The sequence below is a fragment of the Sceloporus undulatus genome, chromosome 1 (assembly GCF_019175285.1).
Source record: "Sceloporus undulatus isolate JIND9_A2432 ecotype Alabama chromosome 1, SceUnd_v1.1, whole genome shotgun sequence".
Taxonomy (NCBI): Eukaryota; Metazoa; Chordata; class Lepidosauria; order Squamata; family Phrynosomatidae; genus Sceloporus; species Sceloporus undulatus.
In genome coordinates this window covers 53,306,439-53,332,965 of record NC_056522.1, presented here as the reverse complement: position 1 = coordinate 53,332,965, position 26,527 = coordinate 53,306,439, and the positions used below count along the sequence as shown (strand labels likewise).

General features: G+C 40.3%; 1 protein-coding gene across 1 annotated transcript; it reads left to right on the top strand.

Moving 5' to 3' along the window:
* Window positions 1-1,162: 1,162 nt before the first annotated feature.
* Window positions 1,163-21,393, top strand: GLO1 (glyoxalase I). The gene is made up of 6 exons (XM_042437298.1): window positions 1,163-1,349; window positions 3,400-3,482; window positions 10,874-11,014; window positions 14,990-15,057; window positions 18,771-18,860; window positions 20,467-21,393. Exons 1-6 carry the CDS (start codon window positions 1,269-1,271, stop codon window positions 20,553-20,555), a joined length of 552 nt encoding a protein of 183 aa, XP_042293232.1. The 5' UTR covers window positions 1,163-1,268; the 3' UTR covers window positions 20,556-21,393.
* Window positions 21,394-26,527: the final 5,134 nt, after the last annotated feature.

Here is a 26,527-nt window from a genome sequence, read left to right as displayed (position 1 = left end):
TAGCTCCCCTCTACGCGCTGACGCCCGGAGTGACGTCAGAGCAGAGGAATGGCTAGAGGATTGTGGGAAATGTAGTTTATGCGAGAAATAATAACCCTGTTTGGCCCCAGATTTATATCCCTAGCATTGGACTAGGGCAGCAGTTAGTCTCAAAACTGGATTGTTTCTGAAGCGTGTCTCACTCGTTGGAGCGATGGGAACTCTGTGGAGATTAACGCACTACACTCTAATGATAATAATTACTCCTCTCAACTAAGGGTCACACTATATATATATATATACACACACACACACACACACACACCATTCACTTCCATGCCAGCATTCTCTGAAGATGCCAGCCACAGATGCTGGCAAAACATCAGGAATAAACTCTTCCAGAACATGGCCACATAGTCTGGAAAAGCCACAGAAAACTATGAACGCCGGCCATGAAAGCCTTTGACTTCACATTGAATATTATCTGTTCCAAGGCTTTAATCAGTACAACTGACACGAGTCATGCTTTGGATCCTGCAGTGAAATGGGATAGTAAAGGAAAGAAGTAAACATTATTTTGTTTTATTTTTATGCCGCCTTTCTCCCAAAAAAGGGACCCAAGGCGGCTCACAATATAAAAGCACTTTAAAAAAAAAACAATTAAAATAACCTAATTAAAACACAACAAAGTTAAAACTTAAGCCATACTAAAGTTAAAACGGATAAATGGCTAGGTATGGTCCAATTAAAACATAGTGCAGAAACAATCCCAGTTTGAGGCCACTTTAACTGCCCTGGCTCAGTGCTAGGGAATTCTGGGAACTGTAGTTTTGTGAAGCATTCACCCAAGGGCTATTCTGTGCCCTTTAAGAGACATTGGGACTTCAGCTCCCAGAATCCTCTGCCATATTGGCCAATGGTCTGGGATTCTGGGAGATGAAGTCCAAAATAATCCCTTTAAAGAGCACAGTTTGGAGACGACTGCCAACACTCAAAAGCACAAAGCCACACTGGCTCTCATTCTCTGATCTACTGCCTTTGAAATAAAAGAACTCTGCAGCAAAGGATGCTGGGAGATGTAGGAGCACCATTTTGATTCCTAGATGAAGGCCTTACAGTACAGTACTTCTCTCTCGGTTAGAAAGTGAGGCTCCGCCTAAGGGAGGCCGCCCTTATTTGCATACCTGGCCGCCATTGGCCAGGACGCGTTCTATGCCTCCGCCGCGCTACTGACCGCCCGGGGAGAAGAAGCCCGCGGACGAGGCCTTGGAGGGGGGAGCTTTGCAGCCATGTCGGAGCAACCTGAGCTCAGCGGCCTCACCGACGAGGCGGCCTTCGGTGCCTGCTCTGACCCCGATCCCAGCACCAAGGTAAAGGCAGAGAAGGCGTACTACTAGTGCTTCTTCCCCTCCTGGGAAACAGGGGAGCGGGGAGGGGTTGCCTTCAGGGGCGAAAGTGCCAGGCTGCGTATTACTTTTCACCTGAAGCTTTGCAAAGCACTTGAACTTTAAGCCAATTCAGATATTATGTGTCCCAGGAGGATCAAATGGCCCCTGGCCTGGGACACAGCAGCTCCCTGAAGCTGTAATATCTGGATTGGCAAGGGCTGCCTCTTGTAACAGGCAGGGCTCCATGCTGTGGAATTCTGGGTAATGCCAGTGTGTGTTGGGCACCCCAACTCCCTTGGTGTGAAACTGAAATATGCCTATACAAGTGCCCAGATGGGTGGCTGAGAGAATGGGGCCTGGGCAGTCTGTACACAGATTTTCAGTTCTGTGTTTGCCTTCTCTGGAATCCCGGGGTCAGTTGTTGGGTGAGTGGGGCACTAGAGCTCCCAGACAATTCAAAACACATTGCCCTAAACTGCAAATCCCAGGCTTCCATGGGATGCTGCCATGGCATTTAAAGTGGTCTCATAGTGCTGTAATTGAGGAGTGCGAAAGGATGCTTCAAGGCTGCAGACAGAGGTCCAAAACACACTGCAGAAATAATCCAGTTTGATACCACTTTAATTGCCCTGGTTCAGTGCCAGGGAATTCTAGGAACTGTAGTTTTGTGAGGCATTTAGCCTTTTCTGTCTGAGAGCTATGATGCCACCATAAACTACAATTCCCAGAATTCCCTAGCACCGAACCAGGGCAGTTAAAGCGGTCCCAAACTGGATTATTTCTGCAGTGTGTTTTGGACCAGAGATAGCTGTCCAGGGTTGGTTTTAACCATCTCGACACAGTTTGAAGTCCTGTGTGTGTTTGCTTGGAGGCCTTTTACTAAATTCTGCATAACATTCTCCCTAGTAAATGCATTTAATGTGGTGTGTGCCTTCAAAAGTCCCCTGTCGGTTTATGGCAACCCCATGAATTTCATAGGATCTTGCAATGCTTTGATGTGTACAGAATTTATGGGAAATGGGTCAATAAAGGTAAAATATGACATGTGAACTCCACTTCTCCTATGGTTATTATTTACACTCATTGTTATCTGAGACACTTGATCTTGGGTCTATTCACCATTGCAGCCACTACTGGATGTCAATATATAATCAAATTAAACAGTTTTCAATAAAATGTATGTCCCTTTTAAGTGCGCTGGAATGGGGAGTTGTGGACTTGAGCCCTGCCAAGACTAGGCAAAGAGGGCTGAGCCCCCTTAAGGACCAGCAAAACTGGTCCTTAATAATAACCCCTGTATCGTTCAGCCCTGCCAGCAGTTATCAGCCAAAAGTATACTAAAAAAAATTAAACTTGCTATTATCATGGAGCCCTTCTAGCAATAATAAACGGCTGCCTGCTATCTGTCCTGCGTGCATTTATTTTGGAATAAGCTACACTGAATACATGGAGGGCATTTCTACATACATATTGTCCTTGAAAGAATCTTTATATTTAAGGATGCTTGAATGGTAATAGATGGGACAAATAAGTTGTCCTCCCCTGCAAGTATGAATTAGATTATAAACCTCAAAGTAGAGGATCATTAGATTAACAATTTGTAAACTACACAGCAACAACAAGCTGCTTTGGAGACCTTTCCCTGAAGGGCAGGGTATAAATGCTCTGAATGAATAAATAAATATAGGCAAAATGCGTAACAACCTGCTTTCTAATGTTGATTTCCCCCTCACACACACACACACACACACACACACACAATAAACACACTTTCAAAACAGTTCTGGAGCCTCTGAACTTTTTATTGAAGTTATAACAATGACATTAGCAAGCTCTACTGCTGTCAACTATTGTTGCTTTAAAATAAACTTCAAGTAGCAACATTATTTTTAATGGGTTATTCACAAACTCCAGTCCTAAAAGAACTGATGGTGTAACTTCCTGTACGGTTCTGTTTTGCTGTGTGAAATCATATAAATAACAGTTTGACTATGGCCATGTGTAACATCTGTAACAAATTATATTCTTTTAGGACTTTCTCTTGCAACAGACAATGCTAAGAATAAAGGATCCTAAAAAGTCACTGGATTTTTATACCAGAGTTCTTGGAATGACGTGAGTACAAATTCTTTTTGGCTAGATACCCCCCCCCCTTCCTTTCATTAAGGTTTCAATAGCTTATTCTTCTCAAAGTGAAGCACGCCAGTCCTGTAAATATGGGAGATTGGATCCATAATTGCATGACCTGCTTTCAGGAGATTTAACATAATTTAACTAGAGGACCTGAATCTAGTAGTACTCTTTAGTTTGTAAAAACAAGTCTTTAACCCAAAAGATGCTAATGGAAGAAGAAAGGGAGTGATTTTGATTTTTTTTTTAGTCAGTGGTCCCTGAAAACTCATTGCATTTAATTGGGAAAACTTCTAGAACAGTTTGGAAGGTAACAGCATAGAGGGCTAAAGAGTGAATTGGCAAAAACTGCCTCCTCTCTTCTGCATTTTAATAAAGGCTTCAGTTAGAACAAAGAGGTTTTCGGAAAACAGAAGTACTGTTTAAAGACAATTGGAAGTAACCCACTGTTTCTAACTAGTACAGAAAGAGATGCAAAATACAAAACCATGGCCTCAAACTACAGTTTTCCCTACAACTCAGAAGTGATCTATGCACTCCTGGGAAAACTGCTAGCACATTATGGAAGATGGCATTGCTCATCCGCTTCTTCAACCAGCTGATGGGGGATTTGCAAGTAGCACTGTTGAATGTCTAACAGTTCAAATAAGGTGGATTCATGTCTTCTTTCACCTGGGTTCAGGTTTGCTACAAAGGTGAGAAATAGAGGGTGAATGAGCCCACTACATTCGTTTCCTGTTTGTAGGAGCTCAATATCTCTTTAATCATGAGAAAAAAATTGCTTTTGGCATATTTGGTTGTAATTTTATGGTAAACAATGCCTGTCACGAAACATTTAGACCCAAGGGAGTTCTTTGGTGTTTGAGCACTGACTCATGAAGATGTAAATCACTTTCCATATCTCACGTTAATCTATATGTAAATATTGTTCCATAGGTAATGTTAATATGGGTAGCTGTGCTGACCTGAGGGTAAACATTATTTGAAAATGATTTCAGATCCAGAGAATTACCAGCAAATGTTTCAGTATTTATCTCCTTGTATACTATAAATTATAGTACTAGGTAATCTGTATTAATTTTTTATGGATTTCCCAATAAGATTCAGAAATTGTGCATTCAGCTCAAGACTTCTGTAGCAAGTCTGTAGCAGGGTGGACAACATGTGAGGCTCAAGATGTTGCCAGACTGCAACTCCCATCAGCTTTTCCCAGCATAGATAATAGTAAAAGATGATGGGAGTTGTGGCCTGACAATATCTGGAAGGCCATGCATTGCTCAACCCAGCCATAGGATCACTCAAGGACTCAGCTCTTTGGGTTTAAAAAACAACACATTGTACTTACTACAGAAATTAAGATAAATTATAGTTATCATGTCTTCTTCTTCATCTTGGCTTTACTTCGCGAACAAAGATTCAGGAAGGACTCATCCGTGCTTTCTACAAGCGCGTTGATGACGTTGGATGTATCCTTCAAGCCTGTGCAATGGATTTTTCTGGTGGAGCGCAGTGTGCACAGAACTGGCCTCACCCTTTAAACCAGAGGTTCGACTGCTGAGGCCTTGACAAGCATGGATGGTGGCAGCGAGGTCCTCGGGTCGTAGGTTTGGTTAGAGTTTCCTTCTCTGAGATGGTTGACCTTGCAAGGTTAGACGAGCACCATCTGCCCGTGTTTGGGATTAGAGTTTTCCTTCTCCTAGGGTGGTTGCCATAAGGCTAGAGAGCCCATCCTGCCCTTTGGGGCTGTTGGTCAGACCCTTCGGTTGTGACCTGTCTGGCGTGGGAGGCCCTACCGGTGGCTATTATACCACCGCCAGCATAGCTCACAACTTCATTAGGGTATGAAAGCCTCTCCCCCACACAGTCAGAGCATAGCTGGAGGGGAATAATTACGAGGCCAGAGGATGACAGTTAAGGAGGGAGGAGCCTCTTTCTTCAGGCTAGCCCTGATGGAGCTGGGCCTGCCTGATCACTCCCTCTCGGTGGATGACAGTTATGGAGGAACGAATCTCTTCTTCCAGGCTAGCCCTGATGGAGCTGGGCCTGCCTGATCACTCCCTCTCAGGCTGGAAGATGACAGTTAAGGAGGAAAGAGTCTCTTCTTCCAGGCTAGCCCTGATGGAGCTGGATCTGCCTGATCCCTCCCTCTCAGGCCGTAAGATGACAGTGAAGGAGGGAGGAGTCTCTTCCTTCAGGCTAGCCCTGATGGAGCTGGGCCTGCCTGATCACTCCCTCTCAGGCCGTAAGATGACAGTGAAGGAGGGAGGAGTCTCTTCCTTCAGGCTAGCCCTGATGGAGCTGGGTCTGCCTGATCACTCCTTCTCAGGCCAGAAGATGACAATGTATATTGTATGTAATAAGGTAACTGCTGTATTGGGACTTTACTGTTTGGAGTTTCTACCTCCAACAAAGGTAAAACATTTTTTGAAAAGAACATGGGACTACATTTGACATATTTTACCACAACCACACCATTTATTATTATTATTATTATTATTATTATTATAGCACTGTAGATTTGCACAGCACTGTACATACAAACAATAAAATAGATTAGAGTAAACCTGCCCATATCATATAATCCAGGAGTAGGCAACCTGCAGGCCGGATGTGGCCCGGCAAGGCCTTGGGACCGGCCCCAGCCCGGTCCTGCCGCCGATTGCCGCTGGAGCCTTTGGCCTCTCGCGTGACGGCGTGGGGCCTTTGGCCTATCAGGAGGAGGTGGGCAGGGGGGGGCAAGCGGCAGGCAAGGGGGGCAATTGTCTATAGAAGCCTCTGAAACATGCATTGATATTAACATTTTTTTAAAAATCAGCTAATTTTTTAGCGTGTTCTCCATTTTTTAAAAAAAGTGTCCTCCATTTGAAAGTTTTGTCCTACATTTATCCCGATTTATTTATTTATTTTAAAATTATTTAATTATTTATTTTTTGGCTTCAGCCCTCCAGTTGTCTGAGGGACAGCAACCCGGCCCCCGGCTCAAAAAGGTTGCCTACCCCTGATATAATCTAAGAAATAATGGCATAATACATATAAATAATACATAACAATACAGGAAAGGGTTCAATAAAACAGGCAACAAATTAAAAACGTCAAATAGCAAATAATAGTCACGCAATGCCTGGGAACACTTCTCTGAACAGGATGGACTTGAACTCAGTTTTGAAACTACGTAGTTAAAGAAGTGATGACCTGTGTTCATGGGGGAAGGAGGTTCTAGGAGTGAGGGGCAGCAAGTGAAAAGGAACGAATCCAGGACAGGGCAGAGAAAATCCTGGGCTGAGACAGCAGACCTTGACTACCAGAATGGAGGGCCCCAGTGGGAAGGTGAGGAGAAAGAAGATCTGATAAATAAGGAGGGGCCAGCCCATGAAGGGCTTTAAAAGTCAGCAACAGGAGCTTATACTGAATACGGAAAGAGAGGGGGGAGCCAGTGAAGGGATGATAATAAAGGAGAAATGTGGTCGGAGAGTTGGGCGGATGTAATAATGTGTGTAGCTGAATGCTGGACAGAAATTAAAGGATGGAGGTGAGAGAGAGGAAGCCCTGCCAGAAGGAGGTTACAATAGTCTAGTTGTGAGACGAACAGAGTGTGGACCAGAGTCTTGGCAGTAGAGGCCGAAAGAAATGGACGGATTTTAGCAATATTGTAGAGAAAGAATCTACAGACCTTGGCTGTGGCCTGGATCTGGGGAATACACGACAGAGAAGAATAAAAAATGAAATCAAGACTAGGGGCTTCCTGGACCAGTCGAATAGAGATGTCATGAACAGAAACAGAAAAGGAGTATTGGAGGGAGGGCTTAGGTGGCAAGACAAGAAGCTCCGTCTTAGATATGTTGAGCTTCAAACGCCAATGGCGCACCAAAAATTTTCCTAGTGGAGAGATTCTCTGTTCTCTTGTCAAACAAAGGGGGTTGTTACCTCACAAGGAACAGAGACATCTTGGATCTCAGAGGAAGTACCTTTTTGTATTGCTAATGGAACTTAAATGTTATCTCCTGGGTTTGGGATGCTTTTTTTCCTCAGTGCCACATAGCCAAGAGGAGGAAGGGCCTGCCTTAGGTATACATCCAGACCATCTCAGCTTAGAACAACACCAGCGACATCCTGACAAAGAGCAAACCTGTGACTAACATTGCAATATTTTTTTTTAAAAAATCCTCTTATATGACCTTTGCCTGATGAAGAAGCCAATGGAGCTTTGAAAGCTTGTATCCTGTATTATGTTCATTTTGATTGGTCCAATGAGATAGGGATGTAGCCAAGGGGGGGACTTGGGGTCCAGACCCTCCCTTCCATTAAAAAAATGAATGGTGTGTGCTGCTGCGTCGCTGCACCCAAGCCCCATTGTAATGGTGGCACTTAGTCTGGAAACCCCCCCCCTTCCTAAAATCCTGGCTACGTCCCTGAATGAGAGTATCATAGTTTTGTGGATTTTGGATATTATTGTATTTTGCTTTATGGCCAACACAGCTATCCCTGAATATGTTTCCTGGTCTATTGGGATTAGGTGACATCATGGAACTTGGAGTGTGATTGGCTAAGAGTTTGAATGGGATTTTTAAAAGGCTGGTGCATGTGAATGCAATAAAAATTAGTAAGACTCTGAGATATGAATTAGAGAAGAGATAGTGAAAAGTGAAGTGAGATATGAGACGATGACAGTAATGAGTTTGGCTTTTGAGTAAGAATAATTAGCTGGTTTCAGCTAGGATTATGAAAAGATAGCGAAAGAGTTACTGAGATGTTTTAGAGACAATCATCTTGTCTGAATTAGGATTCAAATGAGTTAAATAATTACTGTAACAATAAAAGTTAAACCTTTAAATTTTGTAATTGTAAGCTTTTCTACATAAAGTCATCTTCAACTGTATGTTGAACTTCTTTTTATTACATTATTCTTGTAATATACACACATGCCTCTGGGAATGCTACAGTAGTGGTATTTTGGAGTGACTGAGTTTAGACACAGCTTCTCAGGGGACAGCAGTTTTTTAAGGGTGGTGGTAACTTCAGTGCTATAAGAAATGCATAAGTGGACATCCCCACAGTAAGCACTCCCTTTGTTTGCAAAGGTAATAGCACTCACAGAAATGGCAAGCTGCCAACATGGAGTCAAAAGTCAAACTGCATTCCTGGCCTTTGGTCTGAACAGTCATTTTACAAGGGATAGTGCAGCTTTCTGTCTGGATAGACATATCCTGCTGGGTAAAATACAACAATAAAGTGGTTCAGCAAGAAAAGCAAGGGCCTCTGACCTTGGAAATGTGGAATAGGTGTTCAAGTTGAATAGAAAGTCATGTTGAGAAAGAACTGCAGCAAATACTGAAAACCAGTTGAATGCCAGATTATTGTCAGAACTGAGACATACAGGGGCTAACACATTGGCAAAATTAGGCAACTTTCAAGCAACTTGGCGATGTGGCATCCACACGCTCCGACTCCATCCCCAAGTTGGCATCATGCTGCTCACCCAACCAGATGGTGGGCAGCATTTTGGTGACATGGCATTTAGACACCAAATGCCACTAAAATGCAGAAAAACCACTGCCACGGTGGCAAAGGCGCCTTTTTCCCAGCACAAAAAGGAGCGGCTTTCTGCTGCTGCTTTTTGTGCCAGGAAAATGTTGGCTAGGAGCTGTGGTGTGTGGTTGCTGCAGCCCCAATCTGGCGCTCAAAGGGGCAGCATTAAGCCATCCCTTTACCACCACCTGTTTTCAGCCAAAGAACACAAATGACTCTATGACATACAAGCAGGACCCAGAGTGGGCTGAAAGAAAGGAACAGAAGAGAATGAAAAGGAAACTGGGGAAAATTCCTTATCTCTTGAGTTACATCTGACAAGCAACACAGGGACACAATAGTACTGTACTCAGACTAAAAATGCCATTAAGATGCTTGATCGGTTAATGTGTGACCTCCTTGGCTGAGTAGGCCTTGGGTTCAAGTAGCCAAATACTATTCATATTCAAGTGTGTTTTCTTGGTGGGTACAGACTAATAGTTGCCTGAATACACCACATAATATTCCCTTTTTCCAGAACAGGATGCTCAGTCTTGGTATGCTGTAAAATGTTTAGAACATTATGCAGGTTATAACAATTAGCTGTTGCCCACTACTAAGATGAACAGCTTTGGTATTCCTCTTGCTGTTCATTGTTGTCAAAGTATATAAAATAATAATAATAAATCCATGGCTTGGTCATTAGTTCTCAGATCTGCAATCTGTCTACAAATGTTTTGCACTCAAGCAGAACTTTCAGCCCCAAATGAGGCTAATGAAAATGATGCTAACAAAGGATACTTTTCTGAGAAACCTTTGCCCAAACCGATCACCATTAAAGTTGGAACCCCTAAGTAGCAGTACGGATTAGTTTCCTGTGAACTTATTGGGACTTGCTTTCAAGTAAACATCTTTGGATTGTGTTTTACACATTGTCAGAGGTCAGTGTGAAAAGAGTGATGGCAGGCTATACCAAAAATCTTGACTGCTAATTGAATCATGTATGTAAAAGACTTCTTGTACAGTTTTCCAGCAATAAATCCAGATTTGTTCCTCATGCAGAGCTTGCAGTGATTAGGTTTTCTAGACTATAACTCCCCAAATCCCCCAGTCAGCATGGAACAAATGAATATGCTTTCAGGCTGTATTCATTTGTTCTCTGAGGGCCACATATCTTCCTTCAATATAAGAAGAGGGATGTGGTTTAGTATTCTGCACAGGTGGTTAAACATTGCTTCTTCTGTAACAGTAAGGGAGAATTTGTTTATGTGGATATTATAAACATATATGAAAACTTTGTGCCATAATGAATGATTTGGTACAATCCACAGAATAACCCTCTCCCCACATGGATACTTCATTCCTTTAAAAATTTTTAAAGAACATAAATTAGTTGTCATCAGGATTTTTGGACATTTTGAAGCTTAGTTGTAATGTTTTGTTGTTTTTAACTTTGCTGTATACTTGTGTAAGTTAAAGGGCAAGCAAGCAACTGCAAAGAATTCTTACCTCTTTTAGCTTCTTACATACAGATGAGGTGTTTTCTACAAGTAGTAGAATCGAGTATAGAGTGACTAGTGGGAAGGGAAAATAAAATGACGTTGTGGCTGCCTTTCACAAGCAGAAGTGTTGTTGCAAGTGTGCAACAAAACTTTGAATCCAAGATTAAAAGATTTATTGTGGTATAAACTTTATTTAGCTCTGATGAGGTAGACTCCATTTCATGAAAACTTTTCCCATACTAAACTTGTGTGTCTTTGAAATGCTACAGATCCTTCTATGAAACATGGAAACTGTTACAGATCTTTAAGCATGTATGGTAGTATCCTTTTGCTTTATGTTATACAAATGTGTGTCCTGTTCACTTCTAGCCTGCTTCAGAAATTTGACTTTCCTACCATGAAATTCTCCCTCTACTTCCTGGCATATGAAGATAAAAATGATATTCCAAAAGATGCAAAGGAGAAAACTGCATGGACATTTTCAAGAAAGGCCACAATAGAGCTGACACAGTGAGTGTTAAATATTAACCTAATTCAGGGGTAGGCAATCTTTTTGAGCCGGGGGGCCGGGTTGCTGTCCCTCAGACAACTGTGGGGCCGAAGCCAAAAAATAAATAATTAAATAATTTTTTGAAAAATTAAATATATAAATAAACCAGGACAAATGTAGGTTAAAATTTTCAAATGGAAGACACTTTTTTTTAAAAAATGGAGGACATGAGAAAAAATTTGCTGATTTTTTAAAAAATGTTAATATAAATGCATGTTTCTGAGGCTTCTATAGACAATTGCCCCCCAAAGGCCCCGGTGGCAATCGGCGGCAGGACCAGGCTGGGGCCGGTCCCAAGGATTTGCTGGGCCGCATCCGGCCCGCGGGCCGCAGGTTGCCTACCCCTGACCTAATTTCTTGGGAGCAGAGTGTTTTCCTGATGCATTAAATCAGTTCAACAACACACTTCTACCAGGTTCTATTATCAATTTATCTAGTCCAGCTCACAAAAGTTACTTTGTTGCCATCAGCTCCCAGAATTGTCCAACTAGCATGGCCAGCATCTGTTGTGGCTGTGGGAGTTGAGAGTTGCACCCAAGATTTTGGTATTGGCAAGCTCTTGGTAGTGATAACTCCTCATAGTTTTGGGCAGAGGTCTTTTCTATCACATGACCTTATCCTTTTAACTGGAGATGTCAGGATTGAACTTGGAAGCTTCTGTATGCAAAGCATATGCTTTACCGGTGAGCTGTTGTGCTTTTAGAACAGAAGTTATCACTTAAACGAGACATGAGCCCTCTTGGTGCTTCTCCTTTTTTAAAAATTCAGTGGTAGTCCCACATGAGGTCGTAATTGTATTTATGCAGACCATCAGTGTGTATACAGCTATTTCCAGCTTTAAAAATGTCTTTTAGTATACCATCAATTAGAAATTTAAACTGGAATGGACTATACTGTATCAGATTAGCACCTGAAATGTTAAAGTAACACCAAAGGAATGCAAATGGCCTCCTAGCAAAGATTAAGTTAAATCAAAGAAATAGGAATTTCTTGATAGCTAGAAGGAATATTCATTACATAAACAAAGTGTTTTTAATCATATGTTTCTCATGTAACACCAAGTTGCTCATTTTTAACATATGTTTCAAATCATAAAGTGTTGTTCAACAGTTGCCAGTATGGATCACAGTATGTTATTACTGTGAAAGCAAACTTATCCAGAATGTGTTGACTAAAACTTTGAGCTTTCGTAGACATCAGTCTACTTGCTCAGATGAGTAAATGCATCTGAGAAAGTGTACTGAAGTGTACAAAAGCTCATGCTGCCAACTTATTTCTTTCAGTTAGTCTCAGAGGTGCTACAAGATCTTTCTACATACTGACTCCACAGACTAACACAGCTATATTTTTGAATCCTCCACAGTGTTACAGTGTTTCAAAAACCTGTGCCTTTAAAAATAATAAAATATTGGTTAAGATGCTGGATCAAGAGAAGTATTGCATGTACATAACTACAATATGTCTCCTGTCCAAGCTCCCCCAAGCCCATCTTTTCTGTGCTGCAGCCCCCTTCCCAAAACAAGGCCATTTCATGGTTGGTGGAGAGGGGTAGGAGCAGCAGAGAAGCTTCCAGCTATTTTCCTATAGCTGTGTGCGCTGAAATGACATTGTCCTCAGAGATCTCCAGAAGACACTTCCCTACTGATCCACCATTCTCCACCAACCAGGAAATGGCCAAGTTGCAGGGTGCTGCAGCAGACAAAAGAAAAGTTGGAGATTTTGGTACTTTTGCAGTCAGTACAGAATTCTGTCCTCCACGGTGGCCAAAAAAGGGTAACGTTAGCATAAGTTCAGCTTAACTCATCAAAAGGATGCCAGCCATCATTTTAAACTTGGCTTTCTCATTCTTTCATACCAGATGTTTTGTCATGTTTATATCATCTGGGCCAGAGGTGATGAATGTGTGCCTTCCTAATATTGTGGGATTCCAATTTCCATCAACTCCAACCAGTTTCCAAACTTCTGATTTAGCCTCAAGGAGAATATTGGAGAACTCCAAATTTCTCAGTACAGTTATACCTTGCTTAATAAAGCTGTTGTCTTTAACCAAACATTTAGTACCAGCAGCAGAAATAACATTAAAAGTACAGGGATAGATTTCTGCACCACAAAAAAGTAGAGTAGTTCAACATGTTTCAGCAAATTATTTTATTCAAAACTAAACAATATGCACGTCTGCAATGAAGTAATTCAGGGCTGTGCAGACAGCCAGATCAGGGCTGCAGCAACCGCATGCTGCAGCCCAGATCTGGCCTTTTCAGGGTGTGAAAACGAGCCATAAAAAGTGGCTCCTTTTTGTGCCCTGGGAAGTCTATTTTGGTGGCCATACAGACTTAGAGATCTATCCCTTTTTAACTTGCTGGGTGGTAGCTGACAAAGTAAGCTTATCAGTTTTTTGTTGTTGTTTTTTCTCTCCCCCCACCCCCCCCTTCCTCCCCTGCTCCTTCCTTGAAGGCAGTCACAGCCACAATAGGATTTACTAAAATTAAAATCCCATTATTCCCCAGTTCCAGTTTTATTGCATTGTTTACTGAAGATACACTGCTGCAACCCAGAGGTTTGTCTTTTCCAACTCCCCCACTTCACTATCCTCTCAGTGTTGATGTTGCTAAAAAAAACTAAATAAATCTGCTAACCAGGACAGGGAGGAAAAGGGTGCTAGATGAACCTACAAAGTTATAATAAATATAATAAACGTTATGCCCAGGAAAGAAGAAACCCTTAAAGTTAGCAAAGTTAGGCTACCAGTCCTGAAAAACACTAAAATCAAGACCCAACAAATGCAAATGAAAACCACCCAGAGTCAAGGGTTTTCCCAGCAAACAATGGATCTCTAATTAAACAGTCACAAATCCTCTTTGCATATCCTCCCACCCTGAGGCCTTGCCATTTATACACACACATGCACACACACGCACCCTACTCTCTTCCATGCCAGCATTCTCTGAAGATGCCAGTCAAAGATGCTGGTGAAACGTCAGAAACAAACTCTGATAGAACATGGCCACATAGCCTGTAAAACCTATACCCACAAACAACTATTGCCCAGTTGTCTGTAACTTTCACGAACATGAGTAGGAGTCATATTTTTAAAAGTTTCAACTAACAAAGTAATTCTAAAATGTTACATTCTAAATTCTAAAATGTAACATTGAAGTGTTGTAGATCCTGCTATAGAGAAAAGAATCTCACCAGCAAAACATGTGGAACAAGAGGATGCCACACTTCAGTAGAGAAACTAAAGAGCAGAGGTGACTCTCAACTGTTGTTTGGCTCCCAGCTGTCCTCAGACCAACCAGTATTGGTGAGGGATGATGGTGGTTGCAGCCAAGTAAACATTTGGAGAGCCACATATTGCTTGTTCCTGCTACAGAAGTCCATAAGGTGAAATCACTTCAATTACAGATTTCACTGGTTACCCATGGAATGCCTGTGGGATTAATTTTCTTTGGCTTGGCAAATAGGATCTTATGTGCCGACTACACAGTTGTGTCAATCCTAATTCATATTTTAAGAATTTAGAATCTGGAGTTTTTTATGTTTCTCACTACAAATAAAAGGCTTTAGAAAAATAGGCCTATACCTGAAAACCAGACATCACTTGTTAAACTGACTTGTTTCAAACCTCTTTGTCCAAGTGGCATTGATAAAATCTGGGAGCCAGATTCTCAGCATGCAATGACTGACTGATCTCTGACTTCAAATGCAGCTTTATGAATCTCTGCTAAGAATTCTCCCACACATATACCCAGACAGAATGTTTTCCTTGTAAATAAATGTTTTGTAGTGCACCATCAAAGTTCGTGCCTTCTTAAAGAATTAAAGTTTCTAAGTTGTAGCTCATTTTTTTTACTCCTGGCAGAAAAAATATTTTTAAAATATTAAACCTCTTTTAATTGTCTTGCTCCAATCTATACTGTCTTTCTTTTTTTCAGTAACTGGGGCACCGAAAATGATGAAAATCAGGCTTATCACAATGGCAATTCAGACCCTCGAGGATTTGGTATGTTGTGAATGTGACTCAAAAATTACAACCAGCAAACCAAAAAAAAAAGGAAAAAAAAAGACAGGAAATCTTATTAAGGCTTATGTATTAATCTGTAAAAACAACAGCATAAATCAACATAAATCCAGATACACAGACTTATGTATATGTTGTAAGGAGACAAAAATCAATTCATAAATGGTACAAGCTAACATGATTTATTGCAGTTACATAAATCAATATTTGAAAGAAGTGTACAGACAGTGCACTCATAATTCTTGTTCTAACTTCTAACTTCAGAAGACTTTTATTTAGCAAAGGGCTTTTTACTGGCTATAGACGAAGTAACGTGTTGGGTCTGTTTATAACTTCAGCTTCTGCTGTGCTTTACTTCCAGGTATAAATGTTTGCATGCTTCTTTATCAAAAAATGAATTACGTATTTGCAACAAACCATGTGAAGTTGTTCCATTTGTGAAATACTTCTTTTCCTTACTGTGTGTATATCTGTCAGTTTATTTGGATTTTTGTTGATTTATGTGGTTATTTTTATAGATGCTTTCCTTTTGGTCAGTGTAATGCATTCTGGTTTTGTTCACAGAACTATGTATGAATCTATCAGATCCTGACAAAATGGAGATCATACAGATAGGCAAATTACTCTATTCCTACAATTTGGAGAGAGAGCTGTATCTTCCCATTTATGTTGAAGTAAATATGTTAGCATAATTGACAGAGAACTAAAAGAACTATGGTCAGAAACCATGGACACAATAAAGGAAGAATGCAGACAGACACTTTCAGTAGTCAAAAAGAAAGAGAAGAAACAATGGATGACATAAAATGCTTCAAGCAGTAAAGGAAGAAAGAGAAGCAAAACAAAAGGGAGATAGGAACAGAATCAGAACCTTTAGCAACTGTACAACGACTAGCATGAAAAAACAAAGATAGCTACTACAGTAATCAGTGCTAAGAAGACAATAACAAAAAAGGAAGAATGAGAAACAACTTCCACAAAACCCAATAAGATGAACCCCAAATTCTAAAAATCAAAGTGGGAGCTAAAATAAAAGAAGTTGGGAAAAATAAATCACCAGGAACTGATGATATTCCACTAGAACTGCTACAGTCCACATGGACAGAATCAACTCTAGTGCTAACTAACATATGTCAACAAATATGGAAAACAAAACAACAGATTAGAAATTATCAATATTCCCCATGCACCAAAAAAGGAGACACAAAAGATTGTAGCAACTATAGGGCCATAGCATTAATCTCCCATTCAAGCAAAATTCTGCTCAAAATTCTGCAGCACTGACTCAAACCATATATGGAAAGAGAAATCCCAGAGGTGCAAGTGAGGTTCAGGAAAAGAAGAGGCACTAGGGATCACATCGCTGACATACGATGGCTAATGGAGCGCATCAAGGAATTCCAAAAGAAAATCAGCATGTGTTTTATAGATTATAGCAAAGCCTTCAACTGCATAGATCATGAAAAGCTATGGAATGCTCTTAAATACATGGGATTGCCACCACATCTGATAGTCCTGATGGGAAATCTGTACTTGAGACGAGACCATACTGTTAGAATAGAATATGGAGAAGCAGAATGGTTCCCAGTTGGCAAAGGGGTCAGGCAAGGCTGCATCCTTTCACTCTGTTGAACATGTATGCAGAAAGCATCATATAAAGAGCAGGCTTGGAGACAGAAGAAGTAAGAGTGAAGATATGCAGATGACAACATATTACTAGCAGAAAACATTGCAGACCTGAAACAACTACTAATGAAGAACAAAGAAGAAAGTGCAAAGGCAGGATTACTGCTGAAAATAAAGAAAACAAAAATAATGACCAGAGAAGATCTACACAAATTCAACCTAGACAATAAGGTGATTGAAATGGTAAAAGAGTTCCTGTACTCGGATCAAACATTGATCAGAATGGTGACTGCAGTCAAAAGATAGACTGACAATGGAGAAGGCAGCTATGATAGAACTAGAAAAGATGCTAACGTGTAAAGATATACAATTGCGTATAAACATTAGAATCTTACAAGCCATTTTAATCCCTGTTACCATATATGGGTGCAAGAGTTGGACTGTGAAGAAAGCTGATGAGAAAAATCAATTCATTTGAATTGTGGTGCTGGAGAAGAGTGCTGAGGATACCATGGACGACCCAAAATACAAACAAATGTGCTCTAGAAGAAAAAATCAAGCCTGAAATCTCTCTGGAAGCCAAGATGATAAAGTTGAGATTTTCGTACTTTGGCTACTTCGTGAAAAGGCATGGTTCTTTGGAAAAGACACTAATGCTAAGAAAGGTGGAAATATGCAGAAAGAGAGGAAGACAGACCACATGCTAGATGGATGGGCTATATTAAGGAGGTCACTGGTATGAGTTTGCAGGACCTCAGCAGAGTAGTGCAGAATAGGGAGTCTTGGAGATGTCTTGTCAACAGGGTCACAATGAATCAGGATCAGACTGAAGCTCATGGAATGCACTTTGCTTTATTTCCACCTGTATATATGTGGTTATGGATGGTATTAAATGAAACAGATGTAGGCATAGCATATGGACAAACCACTAATCATATCCTGATATATCAGACATCAGGTATATTGGTATAATTCAGGACAGACATCTCATAAAAATGCTATACATTAAAGGCTTAGTGTAGTTCAGATTGCTTTTACAAAGGCAACATGACTGCTTGCTCTTAAAGGACTCAAGGTATGCACTTTCATTCAAAATCTAGAGTTTCGTGAAGATAACACACAAGTTCATAAGAGCAAAGGTTATAATCTATAAGAATGTGTGCCCCAGATCCATATAACTAATCAGGGACTTTTTATCTCTGATGTATCATTTGTCTTGGTCAGTTTCTAATAACATGCAACATCTTTGTGAATAGACCTCAGTGAAGCATAGCAATGCTGTTAGTCCTTAGATCATGGCAAGCATCTTCCATTGCTTTATTTTTCTGGTTGGTTGGCTGACTGAGGGCTGCATGGGCAAAGTGGGAGTGACTTATGTAGAAATGGGTAGAGCTTGTTAGAACTACAGTTATAGCTTTTAATTGTGAAACTACCACTATTTCCCCTTTCACTTACCTTTCTTTTTTCCTTTTCATGATTGAAGGTGTGGCAGATTTTCTATCAAATTTTGATAAAAAGAAAGGAAAGGAGGGGGCAGGTAAACCTATTAGCAAAGCCTAGCTCATGGAGTGCACAGAACTATCCATGTTGAAACAATCATTGTATACTATGTAGGTTCTTAGTGTTCTTTGGGATTTGCTTTCAGGACCTCCCGTGAATGCTGAAGTCCCATTATGTACATTTACATAGTAAAATGCTGTTCCTTATTTAAAAAATATCAAAATCAAGATTTGATTTTTGGAACATGCACACACATACATTTCAAGCCATAGATAGTGGAATCTGTGGATGCATAATCCACAGATATGGAGGACTGGCTGTAATTCATTAGTTTTGGGGGTCTAGTTCTGGAATTTTTCCATAAGCATGCTATTTTTTTAATTGTAAGGCCCTTAGAAGATGTTACTTCAAACACATGCATAAAGTCATCAGTTCATCCCATGAAACCTTGACTACGCTCTCTGTATTACAAAAATAATTTATTTATAACAATGTTTTATGGGTATAAAGGCTTTATTCATGTAGAAACTGAATGTACAATTACCTCTGATTGTTTTACTCCTCTTCAGGTCATATTGGAATTGCTGTTCCTGATGTAAATACAGCATGTAAAAGATTTGAAGAGCTGGGAGTAAAATTTGTAAAAAAGCCAGATGATGGTAAGTCTTCATGGTTAACCAGTTGTTCTCAAACATGGGGTAGGCCAGTTAAATTGGCTTCAGATTAGCACTGTTAAACGCCTCACTGGGTACAGTGTGATGTGTGGCTAGTTTGTAGTTAAAGCAATAAAGTACCCCATGGCCGGGGAAGACTCCGGGTCATAACTAATTTGAATTAAACCATTTGATGATTCATAAGAATCCAAACTGGAGTAGTGTGTGTGTGTGTGGGGGGGGGATTAAAGAATGGTCACATAGATATAGGAAAGGAAAATCTATGGGTATAGTGTTTTTATTTTATTTTATTTTTTTAAAAAACACTACAGTGGACCAGAGCAGTCAAAAAAATAACATGATTATTGCACTTTCAAATAATCAAAGAAACTTAAGATAGTATTGACAAATTCACTAGTGAAAACAATCTGAATGTAAATTCTAAAATTGCATCTCTCTGTATAGGCCTCTGTTGCAAAAACATGTGTTCAGCCCACTTGTTTGAATCATATAAACCATTTTAATCCCTGTTTCCTGGCCCTGCAGTCGGTTAGAGATCATTATCTGTATCTGAGGCTGTATGAAGAAGGAATGTAGGAAAGAAAAGTTAAGTTATAAAAGAGGGAAGAGAAAGAGAAGCACTGATTCAAGAAGTAGCATACAATGAATTGAGAGTCTATCAAAAATTTCCTTTTAACATTGTTAGTATATTGATTAAAGTTGATCAAGCATTCACATGGCAGTGTGCAAGGATGCCAATGTGCTTATCTCTGCAGCAGATGACAAATGGTGGATTTGCCTCCTCTGTTCACATCTGCAAAAGAGATTAAGAAGGTGTGTGGGGTGTGTGAATTTATTGTTGATACTTTTCATACTCCATGAATATTATCAAAAGGAACTGGTATCCTGTAACTGTAGAACACCAGAAAGAGAGAGGCATAATTGACAAGTGCTCCGATTCCCTGAATTCATTTGTTCATATGTGGGATTCTGGTTTATTAGGTCAATGGAGGGAATGCATTTATCACCATCTTATTTTATCTGAATGGAAATAAATTTGAAATACCACATGTTAGTAGGGATGCAGTGGCTCAAGCGGTTAAGATACTGACTCTGTTGATTGCAAGATCAGCAGATTGGCAATTCAAGGCCCAGGTGCCACATGATAGGGTGAGCTCCCATCACCAGTCCCAGCTTCTGCCAGCCTAACAGTTCGAAAGCATGCAAAAGCAGATACCTAAATAGAGATGACTCCTGTGGGGAGGTAAATAGCATTCTGTGCAATCATGCTGGCCACATGATCACAAAGTAGTCTCTGAAAACACTGGCTCTTCAGCTTAGTAATGGAGATGAGCACCACCCCCTATAGTCAGACATGACAACCTTGTCAATGGGGAATATCTTTACCTTTACCACATGTTAGTACCTGAGTTGCTTAGAAACAAGACTGTCATGGACCTCACAGTGGAATAGCAATGGAAGCCAAAATGTAAAATGCTTGCCATCTTTAGAAAACAATACAAAAATTAACCTCTATGTAGTTTTAAAGTGTTGAAATGCAGAAATGTTGGCATCTATAAAATTAACTTAATAATATATTCATCTTTTATAGGTAAAATGAAAGGACTGGCTTTTATTCAGGATCCTGATGGTTACTGGATTGAAATTCTGACTCCTAATCATATGCAGACCCTAGTTTAAGTTTGAATTACTATACCAAGATCTTTTCATCAAGAATGTGAAGGTGGTTATCAACATCCTCCTGATTTTGAGACTTAAATACTGGATTGAGAGGGGAAAAATTATGTAGTTATTTAAACGCCCATGTAATACAAGCAGTCTCACAATCTGCTTTCTCCCCTCAGGAACCAAAATGTCTTGTGTCAGTCCTGTCAACTGGTCTCCAAATAGTCTGGGTTTTGAGGACTTGGCATGAGCACTCTCTCCTCATCTCCTTTGATCTTTTAAATTGTGATGAGCCATTTTACCTGAATATAGTAAACTGGCTTGCCACAAGCTAGAAATTGAGGTTTCTAATTTCTTCCTTGTCATGCATGAATGAAGGATTACAATAAGCATTTGAACCTGAAGCTTATAGCTGTTTGTCCTCATAAAGAAGAAAAATATATGGCTTGTGGAAACCCCAATTAAGATTTACAGCTTAGTTTGAGCTTCCCAATGTACAGAAGACAAACCATGGTTTACAATTTCTTGTCTTCTGTCTTTCATCCACTCTGCCTTTCAGAACTGCATTCCTGTCACCATGATGCAGCAGCTTTTTAAGAAAAAAGAACAGCCATAACTGTAGTTTTTCAATTATTTTTAAATTCAGATGAAATGGCAATTGAGCTTGAATAGGTTCACACAAAAATATAAAATAAAAAAATTGACATGTTGTCAGCAGTCAATATGCTCTGGAATTTGAGCCCTGTAAATTATGATGCTCATAAATCTTCACTATCGTGTGCTTCTCACATCTGTGTGGTTATATTCTCATCCCAAAATTAAATAAAATATTTGAAGTTTTCCATTTAAAAAATTGCTACATTGCCTTTGATTTAACATGCCAACAAAAATCTTTTGAGATTTTCTACTGGTAATGTTCTTTAGATCTGTAAATATTAAATGTTTATGAGCTGGAAGAAAAAGTCTTGCTCCTTTTGTTTTTTGTGGGGTTTTCGGGCTATGTGGCCATGTTCTAGAAGAGTTTATTCCTGACGTTTCACCAAAGATGTCAGCCACAAATGCTGGCGAAATGTCAGGAATAAGCTCTTCTAAAACATGGTCACATAGCCCGAAAAACCCACAAAAAACTATGGATGCCAGCCATGAAAGCCTTCAACCATCTTGCTCCTTTTCCCTTCTACTGTAGACGTGAACAAGGTGCAGCCCTGTTTCTGGGGCCCTCAACCTCTCCAGACTCCATTTTTCTGTTTCCCCAAAGAGAGTGAGCTTTCTCTCCTGAAAGCTTCCAAGAGCATCAATTCACCTTTTAAACTGAATCAAAAGAATGGGATCATAGGATTTTAGAGTTGGAAGGGCTCTAGTCCAATCCTCTTCTTCCATGCAGGAACATGCCACAAAAGCATGTGATATGCTACCCAGACTGTTTAAAGCCTTCTGTAGATGGAAAATCCACCATCCTCTGAGGCAATCTATCTCACTGACAAACAGCTCTTACAGTAAGGAAGTTCTACCTGATGTTTAGGTGGAATCTGTTTTGTTGTAAGAGATCACCGAGATGGGTTGCCTAAGGGGAGGCAATGGAAACGGTGATTGTTACTCGTTCATAAATGACTTGGAGTTAAGGGTGAGCAGTGAGAATGCCAAGTTTGTTGATCACAGTAAATTATTCGGGGCTGTTGACCAAAAAATGTATTGTGAAGAATGCTGAGATGATCTATCCAAACTGGGAGAAATAGATTGCAGGACCCCCTGCACTGTAAACTGTTTTTCAAAGTCATAGATGGACTTCCAAACACCAAGGTTTGGGGAGAGGGATTGGTATTTCTGACAGTCTGCATGGATTGTGAAGGGTGTCCATAACATTTAGCAATAGTACGTACATTTCTATACTACTAATCAGTAAACTCAGCACTCTCTAAGTGGTTTACAATCTATAAGCCAATTGCCCCCAACAAGCTGGGTACTCATTTTATCGACCTACGAAAGGATGGAAGGCTGATTCAACCTGGGAGTCCTGGGATCAAACTCCCAACTGTGTGGCTGCAGTACTGGCATTTAACCTCTCCATCACCAAGGCTTCTTACAAGGCTAGAAAACTGGCCTTCTGGCCCTCCAGTTGCCCACCCTGATAAAATGGCAAAACTGTATTGAGTCCTTGTAGAAATTTATCCAGGCTGCATATGTTTAGTGATATGCCAAATTATTTCAGGACATATGTTAAAAGAATTGATATGAACCTCTTGGAAGTGAACCCATACATGATGATAAAAAGCTTACAGTGAACTCCATTGTATCTACTCAGAAACTGATTTCATTGATTTTAGTGACTAACCTCTAAGCAAGTGTTTGTAGAATTTTAGCATTGAGTCACATTGCTACTGAGCCCACTTGGTAATGCCTTTTAAAACGCACTATTCATAGAATCTTAGGATCTTGGAGTTGGAAAGTACCCCTGAGACCTACTAGTCAAGTATCCAGCCATGCAGATATTCACAACTAATGCACTCCGAAAACATGCTCATCTTTCTAGAAGAGCAGCTTTCAAATATCTTTCAAGTTGTTGAGTTTCACAATAGTGAGGAAAAATTATGGGGGAAATGGCAACATGATATTTAATAGCAAGCACTAGCACATTCCCCATGTATTTCTTAAATGGTATGAATGGCAGCAATTTGCTCAAAATGGAGTGGAATACCATCTTTCTGTTTTTCAGACAGATAATGCTGAATCTGTCCTGATCTCCCAACTTCAGTTAGCAATTACATTAACAATCCACCTTTCTACCGATATGCTCACTTTGTGCACTGCTACCACATGCATACACATTTGCCCTTCAGAGTCTTAGTCGATGGGCCTTGACAGAAGTGTGTGTGTTTATGTATAAAGTGTTATATCTTGACTGAAGCTGCATCTGCACTGCAGAATTGATTCAGTTTGACACCACTTTAACTCCCATGGCTCAATGCTTTGGAATTCTTAGATTTGTAGTTTTGTGAGATATTTAGGCGGGTTACAGACCGCCATTTCAGACGTCCTCAGGACATCCCAGTTTGAAAAGGGGGGCCTCTCTTCTAGATGCCCGTTACCCTGTTACGGACAGAGTCCGTAACAAATGGTGGCCATTCCACACAGCCGCCGCCATTTTGACGTAATGGACGCTCTGCGCCCGCACATCACACGGAGGAAGTGACGCCGCAAGTGTGCGCTTTAGCACTTGCGGCGTCTCTTCCGGGTTGCCGGAAGGAGCGCGATTTTCGTGCTCCTTTGCAGCGCGGAGGAATCTCACGGTTTGGCTGCTGCGACTCCTCCGTGCTGCAACCGGCAGTGGCCCGAGACCACCCCTTTTGGGCGGTCTGTAACGGGCCTACATCTCTGTGAAAGAGTTCTGGTGCCACAACAAATTGCAAATCCCAGAATTCCATAGTATTGAGCCATGGCAGTTAAAGTTAAATCAAACTGGATTAATTCTGCAGTGTGGCAGCAGTGTCAATTAAATACAACTTATTCTGATTTGTAGACATCTGAAACATTAATGTATCACTTACTGTTGTGACATATTGTTTACCTGTATCTGTCATTAATGATGTGATGCTTGAGTTCTAGATATGTCTGGATGCTCCTGAGGTTTACATTTCTGACACATGTGTCAATATTAATGTCTGTGTTTATATAAGCACAGTTAGACTATGCAACACACACTTGGCCAAATAGCCCTATCTAGACTCTCTTAGTAATTGGTGCATTGTTAGCATCACTTTAGATCTTTTTTTTTTTATTAGTTAAACTACCCTTTTAGTGGATTGTGTAATCAAATAAACTTATTTTCAAGTTTAATGTGTTGTATGACATTATTTTGCATTCAAATGACACTTTAGCACCCGAAGGCTGAGACCAAGGAGATAATTTCTAACCAGTCCACCCAGCACCATATTATTGCGTTCCATGATCATGCTGACAGACAGCCTCACCAAGACAACAACTGAAGATACATTGGTGCTGTCTGAGGTTTGATGGCACTGTGAATTGAAATGGAATTGACAAGACATGTAATAGTAAAAGTCATTACAAAATCTGGTGATGAAAATCAGGGCTTTCTAGGTGCCAGTGAGTTGAATTCTGCTTCCCTCCACAACCCTGTAAGCAGTATTCTGTATGTGGTTAACACCACTACAAGATATTATTTAAACATGTAATTTCCACAACTCCTTCCATCAAGTCTACTTCACAGCAAGACTGCAGAACTCCCACAAATCAGTGTTATAATGAGATATGTTCCATGATAATGCTGTACTATTTCCACTTCTAAGATCACACCCACAATCCCTCCAAGTGCATGTTCAAGAAAAAGAACAAATGGAAAATCTTCATTGTCATGAGTCCCCCAAATGTATTTGTCAAGCAGAGCTATCATTGAAATAGACTTCTCAATGCAGTGTATATTTGAGTGGGAACTTAGTGACTGAAAACATTTGGAATTCAGTGTTTGGATGGCAGTTAATGGTAAAACATTCTTATTAGCAACCTTAATGGAGGATAACTTTTAATCTTTCATGTATGATTGAAAAGTTTGTTGTTTCTAGCCAGCATAATTGTAGGGTGCATGCATGAATATATTAAAGATATATTTGCTGTACACCATACAAACTGAAAGGAAACTATTGTGAGAGTTGCATAATTTTGAAAACAACACAATACCACAGAATTCTTCCTATTTATTGGAGCTTATCAAGCATGGAAATTAGTTGCTTATATCATCCTGCTTGCCTTGTTTCCCCCTTTGGCAATTGGTATCTTGGTGTTATCACTGGAAAACCTTAAATTCTGTGGGGGCAGATGAAATAATGACTCAGACCATTGCATAACAAGGAACAGAATCCTAAAGGATCTAGATAAATTAGAAAATTGGACAGATAATAAAATCGAATTTGATAAAGACAAATGAAAAATGCTACATTTAGGCAACAAAAACAAATATACACTTTTAAGATGTGGAATACATGGCTCAGCAGTACTACGTGCAAAAAGGATCTTGGGATTACTATTGAGTACAAGTTGAACATGAGTCAGCAGTGAGATGCTGCAGCAAAGAAGGCAAATGCTATTTTAGCTGGCATTAATAGCATAGTTTCCAAAGTAGTCGCCCCTATATTCTGTGCAGGTTGGGCCTCATCTAAAGTACTGCATTCACTTCTGGGTGCCTCATTTTAAAAAGGATATAGACAGGTTGAAGCAGGTTCAGAGAAGGGAAACAAGGATGGTAAGATCTATGGATATCATAACACGAGGAAAAGCTAAAGAAGCCGGGCATGTTTCACTAAGTGAATGGAAGAATAACGGGTGACATGATTGCCCTCTTTAAATATCTCAAGGGTTGCCAAAGAGTAGAGGGGACAGGCCTGTACTCGGCTGCCCCCACAGGTAGAGCCAGGCCTAATGGTTTGACGTTATGGAGAGTAAGTAATTTTTCCAGGCTCTGCTCTACACCTCACTGCTGCTGCTGCTGCTGCTGCTGTTGTTCTTGTGTGCCTTCCAGTCATATTTGACTTACGGAGACCCTAGGGTGAACCTACCACAAGGTTTACTTGCCAAGATTTGTTCAGAGGGGAATTGCCTTTGCTTTTGTCTTTCTCAGGCTGAGAGTGTGGCTTGCCCAAGGTCACCCGGTGGGTTTCCATGGCTAAGCAGGGATTTGATCCATGGACTCCATAGCAAGCTTGGCATAGTGGTCTGAGTGCTGAACAACAACAAATTCTTAAGTTGGTTTAGGGGATTTTATTTCTTAATGCTAAATTTTCATTAATGGAATATTAATATTAAAAATAAAAAGAGAGCCAGCATGGCATCGTGGTTTGAGTGTTGGACCACAACTCTGGGGAACCAGGGTTTGATTCCCTGCTCAGCCATGGAAACCCACTAGGTGACCTACTGGGTGATCACTATTATTATTATTATTATTATTATTATTATTATTATTATTATTATTATTA

What these genes read in the sequence shown, in the direction of transcription:
- GLO1 (XM_042437298.1), top strand. Translation starts at nt 1,269, where the DNA reads ATGTCGGAGCAACCTGAGCTCAGCGGCCTCACCGACGAGGCGGCCTTC. An exon ending in ACCAGAGTTCTTGGAATGAC is followed by an intron (nt 3,483 to 10,873) that starts GTGAGTACAAAT and finishes GTTCACTTCTAG; the next exon opens with CCTGCTTCAGAAATTTGACT. An exon ending in GCCACAATAGAGCTGACACA is followed by an intron (nt 11,015 to 14,989) that starts GTGAGTGTTAAA and finishes TCTTTTTTTCAG; the next exon opens with TAACTGGGGCACCGAAAATG.